This window comes from Amblyraja radiata, chromosome 11 (genome assembly GCF_010909765.2).
Source record: "Amblyraja radiata isolate CabotCenter1 chromosome 11, sAmbRad1.1.pri, whole genome shotgun sequence".
Classification (NCBI taxonomy): domain Eukaryota; kingdom Metazoa; phylum Chordata; class Chondrichthyes; order Rajiformes; family Rajidae; genus Amblyraja; species Amblyraja radiata.
In genome coordinates, this window is record NC_045966.1 from 64591702 (window position 1) to 64610779 (window position 19078).

The following is a 19078-nucleotide window of genomic DNA, read 5'->3' on the forward strand; positions in this document are numbered from 1 at the left end:
TAGCATCCTCCTCACAGCTAACACTGTGGGTGTGGGGTGGGTGTGGGGTGGGTGTGGGGTGGGTGGGGGGTTGGTGGGTCGGGTGCAAGATGGGTCGGGTGCGGGGTGGGTCGGGTGCGGGGTGGGTGGGTGCGGGGTGGGTCAGATGCGGGGTGGGTAGTGGGTGCCACTGAGTCCGGACACACACGTGATCATGATGTTGGAGCGGGTGGGTGAGTGGGTCGGGTCGGGGCTGGGTGGGTGGTTGTGGGATGGGTGGGGGGTGGGAGTGGGAGGGGTGGGGGGTTGGTGGGTTGTGTGCGGGAGGGGTGGGGGGTTGGTGGGTCGTGTGCGGGGTGGGTGCAAGATGGGTCGGGTGGGGGGTGGGTCAGATGCGGGGTGTGTGGGTCGGGTGCGGGGTGGGTAGTGGGTGCCACTGAGCCCGGTCACTCACGTGATCATGGTGTTGGGCACGATGAGCTCGTCCACTAACTGGCTGAGTTCGCTGCGCACGGACTGACGGTTCTTCAGCTTGATGTTCATGGCGATGGACTGCTCCTGTAGAGTCTGGATCTCACAGCTGATGCTGCTCAGGTCACACTGGAAGGTGCTCAACATCTGCTCCATCCTCTGCCACAAGGCACACAGCAGAGAGAGAGAGGGTCAGATAGTCATACAGTGTAGAAACAGGTCCTTCAGCCCAGCTCATCAATGCCAAGCAAGATCCCCCATCAAATCTCATCCTTGAAAGGGTTCAGAGAAGATTTACGAGGATGTTGCCAGGACTAGAGGGTGTGAGGTACAGGGAGAGGTTGAGCAGGCTGGGTCTCTGTTCCATGGAGTGTTGGAGGATGAGGGGAGATCTTATAGAGGTGTACACAATCATGAGAGGAATAGATAACAGACAACAGGTGCAGGAGTAGGTCATTCGCCCTTTCCAGCCAGCCATTCAATGTGATCATGGCTGATCATCCACAATCAGTATTGGGTAGATGCAGAGTCCCTTGTCCAGAGTAGGGGAATTGAGGACCAGAGGACATAGGTTCAAGGTGAAGGGGGAAAAGATTTAATAGGAATCTGAGGGGTGACTTTTTCACACAGAGGGTGATGATTGTATGGAATAAGCTGCCAGAGGTGGTAGTGTTAAAATGAGTTCTTTTCGTCAGTCTATTCAAGAAAACTTGAGTCAAACCATTGCTGCTAAAATCAGTTCTTTATTCTGTCAGCGCTGGAGAATTCTTTAAACCTTCCAACACAGAGTTAGAAACTCTGGGGCAGGTCGAAAGAATTACTGACTTTGGCATAAATGTAACACATTATATAGGTAAAAGACAAGGATAACACAAAAGGAGTGGCAAACTATTAACCAATCATTATGGTTTACCATACATTTAACTTATTTGCATTAACCAATCAACTAAATCCTTTCCATTGATTGACAACACGTATAGTCACATGATTTTCCCTTTTCCAGCCCCTTTACAACCTTCTTCCCCTCTGTGGTTTCTTCAACCTCTTTGCTCAAAATCATTTTATTTCAATAAAGCAAAACCACAGATATACAACTAATTCTCAGAATATATACATAATACAACAATCACACAACACATACATACAAAACATATTTTCACTTTTGGAAGAGAAAGTTATTTCTAAAACTCCGATTTAAACAAAGTCTAATACTTACAATCATAATTAAACACAATACACTTCACAATTAATTTCCTTACAACCACATAGTTAAAATAGTTACTTATGGATTACAAAGATTAAAGATGAGTTTTGCCTCATTCTTACAAAGTGATAAAGACAAAGTTCTAATCACACAATTCCCAACTACAGACACATAAAGGCCATTAATTGTCACACTTGATTGCTTCGTCCCAAGCTCGGGTCTAATTTCATTCTGTATTACAACCTCCCCCTACTATCTCTGGAGGAAAGGAATGTAACGCTTCTTCACTAAAAGCATTCCTCACAACAAATGAAAGAGTATCAAAACAGAGTTACTTTCTCAGTTTCTGGTAACCATAAGAAATCCTTTTGCAAAGGTCACACAACCATCTCTATGCCTTATCTCTTATCCCAACATAAACACATTTAAACAGCACAAACCATCTCACAGTCTAGTATCTACCCTTGGTGCCTTCAATCCCATAGGCAACCATAAATCGCCTTAAATGACACAGCCAAACTCTGAGATGTGTCACAAAGGAAGAAGGATGGTGCCCATGTCATGGAGAAAGATCCCATTTACAACTTCCATTATAAACAGTTCAGATCAACCTATTCAGATCAACCTTTCCATGTTATGATAAGCCATCTGTTCTCCTGTGTGTGTTCTTTGTTCTTTATTTCTCTGTGGAGGCCTGTATTTCTGAAAGTCCCAACTCCAACCCCTTCTCTTGCAACTTAACACAAGTTCCTTAAGAACTTATCATTTGAGCAATTTTATAATATATTTCCTCATTCCCTCTTCTGGTCATATTATGACCACTAATAGGATAATAACACAGCATAGACTCATCAGCATTGGCTTATTAGTCATCCAAGTTTATTCCTAACCTCAGATGCTTTATAGCCCCCAAAACCCGGACCACGTAGGTCGGCAGGTTGGCTTGTTGACACCAATGCTGTTCCCTACTCCTCTGCTGTGTTTCAAACCCTAGCCCTTGGGGTGCTCAACTATTCTAGGCTTCATACCACTAGTCTATCTCCAATTTATTCATTCTTATACATTTATCTTCTAACAATTCTTTTTCAACCTGCGCATTTACCATCCTTACAACATCCTCATCCTTCATATTGGAATTTCTTCTTCTTCTAGATGTTGCAATAATATCTTCTCACCAGTTTTCACATTACCCAAGGCTGTCATTAGTCTAGCACTAATAATCTAACAATAGCAATTCCCACGAACAAACACAAAACCACTATTGCTGCTCATATGGCCATACTAATGATCCAATTATATAACCAATACAACAATTACAGCACTGAAACAGACCATATCAGCCCTTCTAGTCCGTGCCGAACACTTATTCTCCCCTAGTCTCAGTGGGAAAAGCTTATCCACGTCAACTCTGTCTATCCCTCCTTAACCTTCTGTGCTCCAAAGAATAAAGACCTAACTTATTCAACATTTCAAAGACCTAACTTATTCAACCTAGTTGCTGAAACCCAGGCAACATTCTAGTAAATCTCCTCTGTACTCTCTCTATTTTGTTGACATCCTTCCTATAATTAGGCAACCAAAATTGTACATTGTGTATCCTCACAACCCGGGTAAGAATGCTCATTGTCACGAGGTAGTGGCAAACAGTTAGACGGTGGGTCTAAGGTCTCATCACAAGGGATGGTGACAGTTACTAACAGTTGACATATTACTAACCGTTCAGTCCTCCCCCCTTCTGGAGACACTGCAAATAGGCTATTGACTGATTTCATAGCAGGGTAACACACAATTTGTCCTTTACCAAATAATTCATTATGGGCTTGTCCAAACATGATAGAGTCTCTTTCTTCCAATGCCCGTTTTTACTGTCTCTTTTGCTCATGTCCTTTCTTCTGTAACCAAAGGTATACCTCTAATGCTTCTCGATAGCATAATCCATTTTACAAATGTCCCTTTGCCGAGTTTTCTTCCAAGGGATTCCGTCTGCAGAAAAAGTCAAACTTGCACCCTCGAAACTAACAGGGTAATTCCCACAGGTGCCGGTTATCTAAGTCTACCTGCCGATCGGGCTGACGCAGTATCCCATTGCAATAGTCAATCTTGGTGACATTCCAGATTCCAAAGGCATCCGGGCCATTGCACTGTACCACATCTCCTTTGCAGAGGTGAAAGATTCTGCTTAATTGTCCCAGGACACATCGTCCAATATTTCCTTCATCTGTTGTAACATCAGGGTGCAGAGCAGGATGAATCGCCTCATTTTAATCTATCTGGAATAAGCAAAGTCTCACACAAAAAGCTCATTTCTTACTTAATTAGCTTAAACAACTATTCACTCAATTTAAACGTCCTTCAGTCAGTCAGTCCAGTAATCAGTCGCATACTCTTAAACATATAGCAAAATAAGGATTCAAAAATAAACTTATTAAGATTCAAAACTAAACTTATAATAATACAACTAAACTTATAATGATACAACTCCCAAGCAAAGCAGAAATGTAAAAACTAAAAACTCTTTTGAGTTGAAAATAAAATTACTCTTCTCCCCCCTTTTGATTGGGCTCCCCAATCAATTTGCAGTGGTGCAGATGAACCCATGCAGCACAACCCTCGACCTTGGCAGCGGTCGGAGTGGTGAGGATGACCTAGAAGGGACCATCCCAATGTGGGTCCAAGTGCTTACGCATCCAGTTCCTGATCAGCACATAGCAACCTGGCTCAGTATTAGATGGGACTTTGAGTGCTGGCGCCACACCATATGCAACCCTGACCTGTAAATGAGTTTGCAAAGCACAGGTTAAAGTTAATACATAGGATTTCCGCAGGCGTTATTCTTGCTGTACCAGATGGAGTGGGCTGTATTCTTATTCTGCCCATCTTCTATAGTTCTCCATACTATCCAATACACTGTCTGTTTCTGAAAATTTCAGCAAACAATCAAATCAATCCACTTTGAAATCTCAGCTGGATTGTCACATAATACTGTTTGCATCTTAAAAACAGGTAAAATACAACGGATTAAAATAAACCCAACAAAATTTCAAATTTTCTGTCAAACAGGAGTGATCAAAGATGTTATATTCCAGTGATTTAGCAAAATATCACTTTAACTCATGACTAACCCATTATCAGTCAGTTCCCTTCTTCCCTGGCTCCATTGATTTATTACCCTTCTCCAACCAGAATGGTTATCTAAACAAACCATTAAAGCTGGTCGTGTTTCAGTAATTAACTTATTTCCCCTTTTTAATTGAGAAGTTTACCTCACAGCTGAGGGTAGCTGTAAAAAAAACTTCACCCCCCTGCTTACAGTTTTTTTAAAGGGACACACACCTACACTTATAACATGTGATTTACAACAAATAAAAGACTTAACTTCAGCATTCATTCAAAAACATAATGCTACCACCCACATGAGAGACGTTTACACGAATTATTCATTTACTAAAAACATAAATAATTACAAAAACATACTTATAACACTGACATCTTTCCAACTCAATGTAGTCCATTTGAAAGGTCTCAAAGGGACCTGCTGGTAAAGTAGTCTTAACTGGTTCACAGGGCAAGCCTTTACCTGGATTATGCTGCTAGCAAATCAGACATCGCTGGCTGATACGCTGGGACAAGTCAAAAGTTTCGGATGCCACCAGGTCTCTAAAAGCATATCACTTACAGCATTGGTCCCACAATGAGTTGCAAAAATGTACAAATTCAATAACCCACAACGCAAGCTCGGCAGACCTGCAAGTCTGTCTGGCAGGCGTAACCCATAAGCTAGTGACAGGATCGTACAGACAACCCTGGTCCTGCCACAGCTATTTTACCTTTGCAGGAGCGTCCTCCTCTATTTGAAGTACTTCTCGGATGGTTGGCATTCCTTTTTTCGAGGGAGACTTATTCCTAGTATAATTTTTAGTCTGCCTCATCATGTGGGGCCCAACAATTTGGTGACTCCTAAAAGCTTTCTTAGCTGCCTCGTCGGCAAGGCGATTTCCTATGTCTCTGGGACTTTAATCTATACTATGGACTCTAACTTTAGCAACAGCATGCTGACTGGGTAACTGAATGGCCTGTAGCAAATTAGAAATCAATTTTTGTGAGATATCACTGTCCCTGAAGAGGTTAGAACCCCCCTTTCTAACATAATTATCCATATCATGAACCACTCCAACAGCATATTGGGAGTCCGTGTAAATATTTGCAGTAAGTCCGTTAGCCAGGGTGCAGGCTCTAGTCAGCGCAAATAGTTCGGCTTGCTCACATTCATTTTTTTCTAACCTTTTCCTGGGCTTCTCTGTTTCCAATAGGACAGTTTTTCCAAAAGGCTTTCACAGCTCTTGACATGCAGGCCGGTGAAGACTGACCAATCCATATTATTGGTTTTAATAGCCATTGCGATGCTGGAAGGCAAACAGTTCATAACCATAGCACAAAACTGTGGCGAGTCATTAACTTGCTGATACTGAGTGTCACCCGATTGGTTACCATAGATGGTTTTAAGCCTTTCCAGAAAATCTTCTGCAGCTTCTCCTTCCTCTGCGTATCCAAAACCTTTGATATATATCGATTGGCTGCTGGAGAGTGAGACCCACAGCTGCCAACATAAGCTGCAATCGATCCTCATTGTTACCTGCTCCTGGGTGTGCCGCCTCTAGGGCTGCATGGTTGTTATAGGTTAAATGAACCAAGAATCTGGTATACTCAATCGCTGTTAAGACTTGCTGAACTAATACCCATAATTCTCGGGAATCAGCGTAATAAACAGATATCGTTGTTCTTCAAAATTCAATGAAAGTTTGTGGATTCCGTTTCTTAGGCACTCCCAACAAAATTGCCATCATCTCATTTGGCTTCCACTGCAGCCATACATTATTCATGCCTGTTTCGCCATTATCTTGTTGGTTGGGCTCTGGGGTTAGGGACCGTTCTGACAGAATATTGGCGCCTGGAAGATGCTTTCTTATTCCATCTATTTCAGCACCTTCCCTTGTTGCTTCTGGGGTGTGGCTTTCTCAGCCAAGTGCCCCCTTTTATAGTCCCAACTGTGTGACTTCCTTTCCTCTCGTCCTTCTTGCTCCTGGTCTCTAGACTGTGACCACGTATGCCATGCTACAGAGTCTAAACTAGGGCTTTTTTTTTTTGGGGGGGGGTTTTGGTGCCTGGGCTTGGTGCACTATCGATTTCTGATTCTGTCCTAGGTAAATTTGGTTAAATTCCTGTCGCCACTGACTGGGGCTCAGACTTTTCTGATTTTCCCATGCCTCCCATTCGTCTCCCTCTGCTAATTGAAGGCCAACCATTTAAACTGCGCAGTCCCCCTTTTTTTTTTTTAAACCTTTTTCCTTCTCCCTCTCTTTCTCCTGTCGTTTATTCCTTTTGTGTGCACACTCTCGTCTCAATACCTCAACATTAAATTTATATCTAATTCCTCCTCACGCCAATTTCGCCATAATTCAATCAATTTATTACTACTATATTCATAACCACTTATTCCATACACAGTATTAATATTCTTTATTCTTACAACAATATAATAATGACGTTAACGTTTTACTATTTCTTATTTAGCATCCATGGCTTTCACTGGATCCAAATTCAATTCAATTGTTTTTAATTACTTCGCACCATTCCAAATGGTCGAGATTAATTTAGCACTGTCAGTGTTTAGCCGACCCGGTTTCCAAAACGTTCTAACTATCTCCTGCCATTCCAAATGATCAGGATAAATTTAGCACTGTCAGTGTTTAGCTGACCCGGTTTCCAAATCTTTAACTATCTCCTGCCATTCCAAATGATCAGGATAAATTTATCCAGTTCAGCCGTCATTTACCTTTGATCATTCCCAATGACCAAGTCTCTCCATTCCAAATGGTAGAGTTTTCCATTCCCAATGGAACATTCCCAATGACTGTCTCTCCATTCCAAATGGTAGAGTTTTCCATTCCCAATGGAACATTCCCAATGACTAAGTCTCTCCATTCCAAATGGTAGAGTCTGTTCAAAAGTTTATCTTACCAATCAACAAGGTTTGTTAGACTGACCTGATTCTGTCAGGATCCCGTTCAACACAAGAACGAAGGGTCGACTACGCAGCGATATACGGAGAAGAGGAAAACAGAGTGGTGTTTAACTACTCACTTCTGCTTGGCCAATTCCTCTGGTCCAATCAGTGCGCAGTTTGACGCTTATTTTCGTTCCTCGTGTTGTCGGTGAACCATCTGAATCCCATCCTCGTCGCCAAATGTTAAAATGAGTTCTTTTCGTCAGTCTATTCAAGAAAACTTGAGTCAAACCATTGCTGCTAAAATCAGTTCTTTATTCTGTCAGCGCTGGAGAATTCTTTAAACCTTCCAACACAGAGTTAGAAACTCTGGGGCAGGTCGAAAGAATTACTGACTTTGGCATAAATGTAACACATTATATAGGTAAAAGACAAGGATAACACAAAAGGAGTGGCAAACTATTAACCAATCATTATGGTTTACCATACATTTAACTTATTTGCATTAACCAATCAACTAAATCCTTTCCATTGATTGACAACACGTATAGTCACATGATTTTCCCTTTTCCAGCCCCTTTACAACCTTCTTCCCCTCTGTGGTTTCTTCAACCTCTTTGCTCAAAATCATTTTATTTCAATAAAGCAAAACCACAGATATACAACTAATTCTCAGAATATATACATAATACAACAATCACACAACACATACATACAAAACATATTTTCACTTTTGGAAGAGAAAGTTATTTCTAAAACTCCGATTTAAACAAAGTCTAATACTTACAATCATAATTAAACACAATACACTTCACAATTAATTTCCTTACAACCACATAGTTAAAATAGTTACTTATGGATTACAAAGATTAAAGATGAGTTTTGCCTCATTCTTACAAAGTGATAAAGACAAAGTTCTAATCACACAATTCCCAACTACAGACACATAAAGGCCATTAATTGTCACACTTGATTGCTTCGTCCCAAGCTCGGGTCTAATTTCATTCTGTATTACAACCTCCCCCTACTATCTCTGGAGGAAAGGAATGTAACGCTTCTTCACTAAAAGCATTCCTCACAACAAATGAAAGAGTATCAAAACAGAGTTACTTTCTCAGTTTCTGGTAACCATAAGAAATCCTTTTGCAAAGGTCACACAACCATCTCTATGCCTTATCTCTTATCCCAACATAAACACATTTAAACAGCACAAACCATCTCACAGTCTAGTATCTACCCTTGGTGCCTTCAATCCCATAGGCAACCATAAATCGCCTTAAATGACACAGCCAAACTCTGAGATGTGTCACAAAGGAAGAAGGATGGTGCCCATGTCATGGAGAAAGATCCCATTTACAACTTCCATTATAAACAGTTCAGATCAACCTATTCAGATCAACCTTTCCATGTTATGATAAGCCATCTGTTCTCCTGTGTGTGTTCTTTGTTCTTTATTTCTCTGTGGAGGCCTGTATTTCTGAAAGTCCCAACTCCAACCCCTTCTCTTGCAACTTAACACAAGTTCCTTAAGAACTTATCATTTGAGCAATTTTATAATATATTTCCTCATTAGTTGAGGCTGGGATTATCCCAATGTTTAAGAAACCGTAGGACAGGTACATGGATAGGACAGGTTTGGAGGGTTATGGACCAAGCGCAGGCAAGTGGGATTAGGGTAGATGGGACATTGTTGGCCTGTGCATCTACCCGATCTATTCCTCTCATGATTTTGTACACCTCTATAAGATCTGCCCTCATCCTCCTGCGCTCCATGGAATAGAGACCCAGCCTACTCAACCTCTCCCCACAGCTCACACCTTCTAGTCGTGGCAACATCCTCGTTGACTTCCGTACAAGAGCAGCCCAGTGGAGTCGCTGGCCATGACCCTGCCAGTATCACTGTGGCAGTGCCCCCGAGGCTGTGCCCGCACCCACCTACCTCCAGGGTGGTGTCACAGGCAGTGATCTGGTTGTGCAGACTGGTGATGTTCTCACTCTCCTTGATGTCTGTTGTGGCCGCTGAGGAACGCAGTGAGAACTCGGAGCGAAGAGCACAACTCCCACCCCTCCAGAGCCCAGCGGCTGCACGACGGATCAGTTCATAGCAGGTGGAGCTGGAGTACCCTGCTGTCATTACATGTCCTTGTACCTGCCCTGTGTCATTATCTGTCCATGTACCTGCCCTGTGTCATTATCTGTCCATGTACCTGCCCTGTGTCACCACCTGTCCATGTACCTGCCCTGTGTCACCACCTGTCCATGTACCTGCCCTGTGTCACCACCTGTCCATGTACCTGCCCTGTGTCATTATCTGTCCATGTACGTGCCCTGTGTCAACTCTATCAGACATCCACAGGTGTACAGTAGAGAGCACACTGACTGGTTGCATCACAGCCAGGTTCAGCAACTCACCACCCAGATACCAAGGTGAGTACAGAGAGTGGTGGACACTGCTCGGACATCACGGGTACTCACCTCCCCACCATCGAAGGGATCTACAGGAGGCGCTGCCTCAAAAGGACAGCCAGCATCATCAGACCCACATTACCCTTGCCACGCTCTCATCTCGCTGCTACCATCGAGTACAGGAGCCTGAATACGCACACCTCCAGATTCAGGGACCGTTTTTTCCCAGCTGTTATCAGACAACTGAACCATCCTATCACCAACTAGACAGCGGTCCTGACCTCCCATCTACCCCATTGGAGACCCTGGGACTATCTTTAATCGGACTTTAACTTGCACTAAACGTTATTCCCTTTATCCTGTATCTGTACACTGTGCATGGCTTGATGGTAATCATATATAGTCTTTCTGCTGATTGGATAGCACACATCAAAAACACTTCTCACTGTACATGAAACTAAACCAGTAGATTTATTTACAGGAAAAATTAACTGTTTAAAGTTCATGTGATAGGAGCAGAATTAGGCCATTCAGCCCATCAAATCTACCCCGCCATTCAATCGTGGCTGATCTATCTCTCCCTCCTAACCCCATTCTCCTGCCTTCTCCCCATAACCCCCGACATCCGTACCAATCAAGAATCTATCTATCCCAGCCTTACAAATATCCATAGACTTGGCCTCCACAGTGTGGCAATGAATTCCACAGATTCACCGCCCTAAATAAATTCCTCCGCATCTCCTTCCTCCACGAACATCCTTTAATTCTGAGGCTGTGACCTCTGGTCCTAGACTCTCCCACTAAAGGAAGCTCGGGAGGGGAACTAAATGCATCACGGAATTCCCTTCCAGCCCAATGAGGTACGTCAGAGGCAGATGGTGGAGATTGTTTTTGGAAAAGGATACAGTCTTTGATGGAGGCATGTTCAATATACTGTAACTCAGTCTCCACCTGTTTGGAGTAGTGTCTCAGATCAATGCCCTGTGAACAAATACGGCCCAGTTAAACCCACTCTCACACCTCCTCCAGCTTCAAGAACAGCTCCTTCCAGACAACCGTCATGCTCTTGAATACCGCACATTAACCTCAATAGACAATGGACAATAGGTGCAGGAATAGGCCATTCGCCCCTTTGAGCCAGCACCGCCATTCGCTGTGATCATGGCTGATCATCCACAATCAGTACCCCATTCCTGCCTTCTCCTCATATCCCATGACTCCGCTATCTTTACGAGCTTTATCCAACTTTCTCTTGAAAGCATCCAGAGAATTGGTCTCCAATGCCTTCTGGCAGAGAATTCCACAGATTCACAACTCTCTGGGTGAAAAGGTTTTTTCTCATCTCCCTTCTAAATGGCTTACCCCTTATTCTTAAACTGGGGCCCCTGGTTCTGGTCTCCCCCAACATCGGGAACATGTTTCCTGCCTCTAGCATGTCTAAACCCTTAATAATCTTATATGTTTCAATAAGATCCACTCTCATCCTTCTAAATTCCTGTGTATACAAGCCCAGCCGCTCCATTCTATCAACATATGACAGTCCCGCCATCCCGGGAATTAACCTGGTGAATCTACGCTGCACTCCCTCAGTGGCAGGGTGGCGCAGCGGTAGAGTTGCTGCCTTACAGCACCGGAGACCCGGGTTCGATCCCGTCTATGGGAGCTATCTAAATGGAGTTTGCACGTTCTCCCCGTAACCGCATGGGGTTTCTCCGAGATCATCATAGATACCATTTGCTCGCATGTAAGCAGTCACTCCAGCGACTGCTAAATCAATCCCATCTTACAAATAGTCATCCGATCCCTACACTTTTGGACAAGCTGCTAAAAATGAAGTAAACTTACAGTCAATGCTTTCTTCACGAGTTCATCCGAGGTTGGCCTGTATGTGTGCTGCAAAGCAAAGGGAATAAATAATTATCTTAAAAGATAGGCTGTGCAGGAAGAAATTGCAAATGCTGGTTTAAACCAAAGTTAAAAACAAAAAGCTAGATTAACTCAACGGGACAGGCAGCATCTCTGGAGAGAAGGAATACAGTGGCTTGCAAAAGTATTCATACCCCTTGAACTTTACCACATTTTGTCACGTTACAACCACAAACGTAAATGTATTTTATTGGGATTTTATGTGATAGACCAACACAAAGTGGCGCATAATTGTGAAGTGGAAGGAAAATGAAACTGAAAAGTGTGGCGTGCAAAGGTATTCAGCCCCCTTTACGCTGATACCCCTAAATAAAATCCAGTGCAACCAATTGCCTTCAGAAGTCACCTAATTAGTAAATAAAGTCCACTTGTGTGTAATCTAATCTCAGTATAAATACAGCTGTTCTGTGAAGGCCTCAGAGGTTTGTTAGAGAACATTAGTGAACAAACAGCATCATGAAGCCCAAGGAACACACCAGACAGGTCAGGGATAAAGTTGTGGAGAGGTTTAAAGCAGGGTTAGGTTATAAAAAAATATCCCAAGCTTTGAACATCTCACGGAGCACTGTTCAATCCATCATCCGAAAATGGAAAGAGTATGGCACAACTGCAAACCTACCAAGACATGGCCGTCCACCTAAACTGACAGGCCGGGCAAGGAGAGCATTGATCAGAGAAGCAGCCAAGAGGCCCATGGTAACTCTGGAGTTGCTGCAGAGATCCACAGCTCAGGTGGGAGAATCTGTCCACAGGACAACTATTAGTCGTGCACTCCACAAATCGGACCTTTATGGAAGAGTGGCAAGAAGAAAGCCATTGTTGAAAAAAAGCCATAAGCAGTCCCGTTTGCAGTTTGCCACAAGCCATGTGGGGGACACAGCAAACATGTGGAGGAAGGTGCTCTGGTCAGATGAGACCAAAATTGAAGTTTTTGACCTAAATGCAAAACGCTATGTGTGGTGGAAAACTAACACTGCACATCACCCTGAACACACCATCCCCACTGTGAAACATGGTGGTGGCAGCATCATGCTGTGGGGATGCTTTTCTTCAGCAGGGACAGGGAAGCTGGTCAGAGTTGATGGGAAGGTGGATGGAGCCAAATGCAGGGCAATTTTGGAAGAAAACCTTAAAGTAACAAAAGACTTGAGACTGGCGCGGAGGTTCACCTTCCAGCAGGACAACGACCCTAAACATACAGCCAGAGCTACAATGGAATGGTTTAGATCAAAGCATATTCATGTGTTAGAATGGCCCAGTCAAAGTCCAGACCTAAATCCAATTGAGAATCTCTGGCAAGACTTGAAAATTCCTGTTCACAGACGCTCTCCATCCAATCTGACTGAGCTTGAGCTATTTTGCAAAGAAGAATGGGCAAAAATGTCAGTCTCTAGATGTGCAAAGCTGGTAGAGACATACCCCAAAAGACTTGCAGCTGTAATTGCAGCGAAAGGTGGTTCTACAAAGTATTGACTCAGGGGGGCTGAATACTTTTGCACGCCACTTTTCAGTTTTTTATTTGTAAAAAAATTTGAAAACCATGTATCAATTTCCTTCCACTTCACAATTATGCACCACTTTGTGTTGGTCTAGCACATAAAATCCCAATAAAAAACATTTACGTTTGTGGTTGTAACGTGACAAAATGTGGAAAAGTTCAAGGGGTATGAAAACTTTTGCAAGCCACTGTAGGTGACGTTTCGGGTCGAGACCCTGCTTTAGACATAGATACTGCCTCACCCGCTGAGTTTCTCTAGCTTTTTTTTCTACAATTCATTTTTCCAGCATCTGCAGTTCTTTCTTGAACATTGTTAGCTGTGGGCTAGGTGAAACGAGTTACAGACGATTAAACCACAAGACGACTTTGAAGCTGGAACAACAACTTGGGTGGGGGAGGGACGGAGAGAGAGGGTATGCAAGCGTTATTTGAAGTTAGAGAAAACAAGACCCACCGCTGGGTTGTAAGCTGCTCAAGCGGAATATGAGGTGCTGTTCCTCAATACACTTACAGGCTTTGATAAAGGCTAACGTTCTGCACAGATTAAGTGTTCAACAGGTTGGTGCACTGCAGCTCAGAGGAAAGCAATGCAAAGTAAAATTGAAAAGGAATGATTTGCAATTTGCAAGCTGGAGACACAAGAAAGTGCAGGTGCTGGAATCTTGAGCAAAACACATCCTGCTGGAGGAATAAAGGGGAGGTCATTTAAGACTGAGGTGAGAAAAAACTTTTTCACCCAGAGGGTTGTGAATTTATGGAATTCCCTGCCACAGAGGGCAGTGGAGGCCAAGTCACTGGATGGATTTAAGAGAGAGTTAGATAGAGCTCTAGGGGCTAGTGGAGTCGAGGGATATGGGGAGAAGGCAGGCACGGGTTATTGATAGGAGATGATCAGCCATGATCACAATGAATGGCGGTGCTGGCTCGAACTGCCGAATGGCCTCCTCCTGCACCTATTTTCTTTGTTTTGAAGTTTCTATGTAACTCAGCAGTTCAGGCAACATCTGTGGAGGAAATAGATTGACAGTATCCTTCCTCAAACAGCAATGAACAGTGTGGAAACAGGCCTGTTGGTCCAATTCCTGCATGCCAACCAAGATCCTGACCACATTTGGTCCAAATCCCTCTAAATCGTTCCGGTCCATGTACCTGTCCAAATGTAATTTTAATCTTTTCATAGATCTGCCTCAACTACTTCCTCTAGCAGCTCGTGGCAGTAATCCATCATCCTCTCAGGGTAAAATACATTGTACACTCAACTGATCTATTCCCCTCATGATTTCATGCACCTCTTTAAGATCACCCCTCAGCCTCCTGCGCTCCAAGGACAGAAATCCGAACATGCTTCGATAAGAAAACATACAGAAAATGTGTTGCATTTGTGAACTCTTGAACCTGATGACGTTTACAATAAAAGTCACACAAATTGTACCATTTCCTGGCCAAAACAATCCAATATTAAACCTAGCACCTTAATTCCCAACAACCATACAGACAATTCTGCAAAGGTTTTATTGAAAGCTACAGTGCTGGAGTAACTCAGTGGGTCAGGCAGCATCTGTGGAGAACATGAATAGGTGACGTTTCACAGAGTGCTGGAGTAACTGGACGCGACAGGCAGCATCTGTGGAGAACATGGATAGGTTGAGACCCTTATCACTCAAAACGTTGCTCATCCCTGTTCTCCAGAGGTGCTGTCTGACCACCCATTGTGTTACTCCAGTACTCTGTGTCTTATTGTAGTAGAAACCCACATCTGCAATTCCTTGTATCTCCTTTTATTAACAGCTGTCGTGTGAAGCTGAGCAATCAGCGCCCATCGTGCATTAGGCTCAGGAGGAACGGTACTCACTGTCCACTTCGTCCAGGATAAACTCATCGGAGGTGATGTCCAGTTCACCCATCAGCATCTCACCGCCCACTGCCTGCATCCGCTGCCCCTACACAACAGAAAACGCCGGTATCATCGTACAAACTCCAAAGACCAACAGGTTTGTGGGTTAACGACTTCTGTAAAAATAGTAAATTGTCCCTAGTGTGTGTGGGATAGTGATAGTGAGCGGGGATCACTGGTGAGCACGGACTCGGTGGGCCGAAGGGCCTGTTTCCGTGCTGTGTCTCTAAACTAAACTAAACTAAACCCATGCTGGCATCTCCACCCGACTAGCGCAAGGGGGGTTGATGCTGGATGGTGTTTTGTGGAAGATTTCTACCAGGATGTCTACAGGTGGGTAGTTTATGGCCACTGTGCTGAACTTCAGTCTCCGTTAGAGGTTAAACGTCGGCTGAGCAAGGCCAGTTCTTGCCTTGGGTTTGGCCATTCGTGATTGCTTCAACTCTCCACAACATCGGTGTCAGTGGCCCAACTTACACTGGTACCTCCCCTCCCCCCCCCCTCAGTGGAGCTCCATCCCACCCCCTCCCCCCTCAGTGTGGAGCTCCCTCCCTCCCCCCCTCCCTCAGTGTGGAGCTCCCTCCCCCCCCCCCCCCCTCGTGTGGAGCTCCCTCTCCCCCCCCCCCCCTCAGTGTGTGAGCTCCTTCCCTCCCCCCAGTGTGGAGCTCCCTCCCCCCCCCCCCCCTCAGTGTGGAGCTCCCTCCCCCCTACCCCCTCAGTGTGGAGCTCCCTCTCCCCCCCCCTCAGTGTGGAGCTCCCTCCCCCCCCCCACCTCAGTGTGGAGCTCCCTCCCCCCCCCCCCCCCCTCAGTGTGGAGCTCCCTCCCTCTCTCCCCCCCCCCCCTCAGTGTGGAGCTCCCTCCCCCCCCCCTCCTCACCACCGTCGTCATAGCGGCCATTTCCGTGCACTTCGGACTACAACTCCCAGCAACCCCCGCGGCGCGGCCTAGCCCGGGACCCCACAGCCTGGGCCTGGAGTTGATCAGCTGCCTGGGGCTGGAGTTCTGCTCCCTGCGGCGGGGCAGCGGCCTAACCCGGGTCCCCACAGCCTGGGCCTGGAGTTGTACAGCCGGCCTTCCCCCTCTGCCTTGTCTCCCAGCCTTGGCCCCCAGTCTAGCCCAGGCCAACAGACCCACAAACAACAGCAGCCTCTCTCCCTCCCTCCCCCTGACTACATCACCCCTCGCTGCTGTGGAGTAAGGATCTGCCTTTGCTGCTTCACACTGAAGACAGTCACTAAATCCTGCAGTTACTCAGCGGATCGAGCAGCATCTGTGGAGAGAAAGGAATAGGTGACGTTGCGGGCCGAGACCCTTCTCCAGAGACACCTTGAGGCTTAAGGGAGCTCCAGCAGTGGATATAATCCTCTCATGAATGAACTCCAAGTATTGACTCCTTGCAGAGACCAGAGGAATTATTATTTGTAGGCCGAAAGAACAAGAGCATTGATGCTTGTTTTATTTCTGCTCTGAATCTATGCGCTGGCACCATCGAGACAGGCTGCTCAGTTGGGATATTGTTGACCGAGGTACAGTGAAAAGCTTCGGTTTGCAATGAGCTGCCGGCAGCTGATTAGCTTCACCCGGGTGGTGGAGGATGGAGACGCTTGGAGGGACGGTGAACGGCGTGTGCCCTGCTCTCCCCTCCCCAGGGAGGGAGGGTTGGACGGGGAGCAGGCCAGGAGCTTCTATGAGAGCGTCCTTGCTTCCAGCAGCCAGGCCAGCACCAGCTCCAGCTCCAGTGCAGTCCGTAAACACAAGGCCGAGCGGGGGAGAGTGCAGGCAGGTGGCCCCAGTGGACATCAGGTCGAGGGAAGGCAGAGGAACGGGCATCTGCTGCTGAAATCTGCTCAGAACGGGGACCTCAAAATGCTTCGGAGGTTGCTGGAGACAGGAGCGAGCGATATAAACTTCCGGGACAGTTACTACTGGACTGCCACCATGTGTGCAGCATACAGTGGGCAGCTGGAAGCAGTGAAGTGCTTGCTGAGTCTTGGAGCTGCATGGGTCGGCGTGTGTGACTGCACGGGACGCGATGCTCTGGATTTGGCCCGACAGGCTGGACATGCAGAAATCGTCACCGCTCTGGAGGAATATCACACTCGTCCAGAGGAACAAGTAGACGGCAGGTATGAGACACTTGGTGGTCTGGGCATGGCAGTGCCTCGGCGGAAAACCGCACCCTCTTTCCCTTCCAGCCTCTCACCTGCTCATTTCCAAATCGGGAGGCTAAAATAAAAGATAGACACAAATAGATAGAGGTGGAGGCCGGTTCTCTGGGTACTTTCAAGAGAGTGCTAGATAGGGCTCTTAAAGATAGCGGAGTCAGGGGATATGGGGAGAAGGCAGGAACGGGGTACTGATTGTGGATGATCAGCCATGATCACAGTGAATGGCAGTGCTGGCTCGAAGGGCCGAATGGCCTACTCCTGCACCTATTGTCTATTGTCTAAATTGCTGGAGAGACTCAGGTAAGGTGACACGGGCAGCATCTCTGGAGAGAAGGAATGGGTGACGTCTCGGGCCGAGACCCTTCTTCAGAGGTTAAAATAAAAATGAACTGCAGATGCTGGTTTATACCAAAGATAGACACAAACTGCTGGAGGAACTCAGCAGGTCAGGCAGAATCTCTGGAGAAAATGGACAGGTTTAATTGATTAGTACGGGTGTCAGGGGATATGGGGCGAAGGCAGGGGAATGGGGTTGAGAAGGAAAGATAGATCAGCCATGATTGAATGGCAGGGCAGACTTGATGGGCCGAATGGGCTAATTCTGCTTCTAGAACTTATGGACAGAAGGCGTTTCGGGTCGGGACCCTTCAGTCAGGCAGCATCTCTGGAGAAAACAGGCAGGTGACATTTTGGGTCGGTCTTCAGTTTGAAGTGTACTGACCCCCGGGCCGGATTTAGATGAAGAGAGGCCCTAAGCTATTTCACTTGTGAGGCCCCCCCCCCATCCCAATCCCCCACCCCCACGACTAGAGGACCATGACTACCCGACAGTGCCAGTGTGACACTTTTAGATCCTACTGTATGTTGTCATTAAACAGTTGGTTTTAAAATACATATTGGATTCACCTCGGAGCGGGCGATGCGTTACCTGGATCGCCGTTTGAAGCTCTGGGGTGTTGGGCCTGCCGCTTCAACATCATGGAGCTGTGGATTGCGGAGCTCCCAGCCTTGGGCTGCGCTGATTTAAACATCGTGGAGCCCTGGGATCCCTTTGCCGAGGGTCGCCAGCATAAATCTCCGCCCTGCTCAGCCTGTGGACTTTGGGTGGTGCGGGAGGGAAGTGAAGAATTGACCAGGGAGTTGCGGAGGGAGCGGTCTTTGCGGAAAGCAGACGGGGGGAGGGAGATGACCAGGGGGGATAGGATGGAGTCGAGGTATGTGGAAATAAGTTGGGTGGGACACGAACAGGCAGAGACAATGTCTACCAGGACAGTCAGGTTTGTGGATTTTGGGGAGAAGGTAAAATCGGGCCGTGCAGAGCTGGGGAACGATGAGGTTGGAGGCTCGGGGGGTCAGGGCATGGGAGTTGATGAAGTCGGTGATGGTGCTAGAGATAGTGGCCTGGTGCTCATCAGTGGGGTCATGGTCCAGGGGTAAGTAGGAGGAGGTGTTCGAGAGTTGGCGCGTGGCCTCAGCTTTGTAGAGTGGTGGGGTCATGTTGGAGGTGGCGAAAATGACGGAGGACTA

At 46.1% G+C, this 19078-nt stretch overlaps 2 protein-coding genes across 2 annotated transcripts in view; one reads left to right on the plus strand and one right to left on the minus strand.

The window, feature by feature from the left end:
• Positions 1–11126, minus strand: part of LOC116978428 (vacuolar protein sorting-associated protein 52 homolog) — a 46007-nt gene extending 34881 nt beyond the window's left edge. Inside the window, exons 1-4 of the mRNA XM_033029547.1 lie at positions 11085–11126; positions 10970–11045; positions 9598–9665; positions 434–609 (exon numbers count right to left, since the gene is read on the minus strand). Coding sequence (XP_032885438.1) covers positions 434–609; positions 9598–9665; positions 10970–11045; positions 11085–11126 — 362 coding nt within the window. The remainder of the gene's footprint in view (positions 1–433; positions 610–9597; positions 9666–10969; positions 11046–11084) is intronic.
• Positions 11127–16865: 5739 nt separating this feature from the next.
• On the plus strand, positions 16866–17618 carry LOC116978429 (G patch domain and ankyrin repeat-containing protein 1-like). Its single transcript, XM_033029548.1, has one exon. The coding sequence runs from the start codon at positions 16935–16937 to the stop codon at positions 17616–17618; it is 684 nt and encodes a 227-aa protein (XP_032885439.1). The 5' UTR covers positions 16866–16934.
• Positions 17619–19078: the final 1460 nt, after the last annotated feature.

Coding starts and splice junctions, on each gene's coding strand:
- LOC116978429 (XM_033029548.1), top strand. CDS start 16,935: ATGAGCTGCCGGCAGCTGATTAGCTTCACCCGGGTGGTGGAGGATGGA.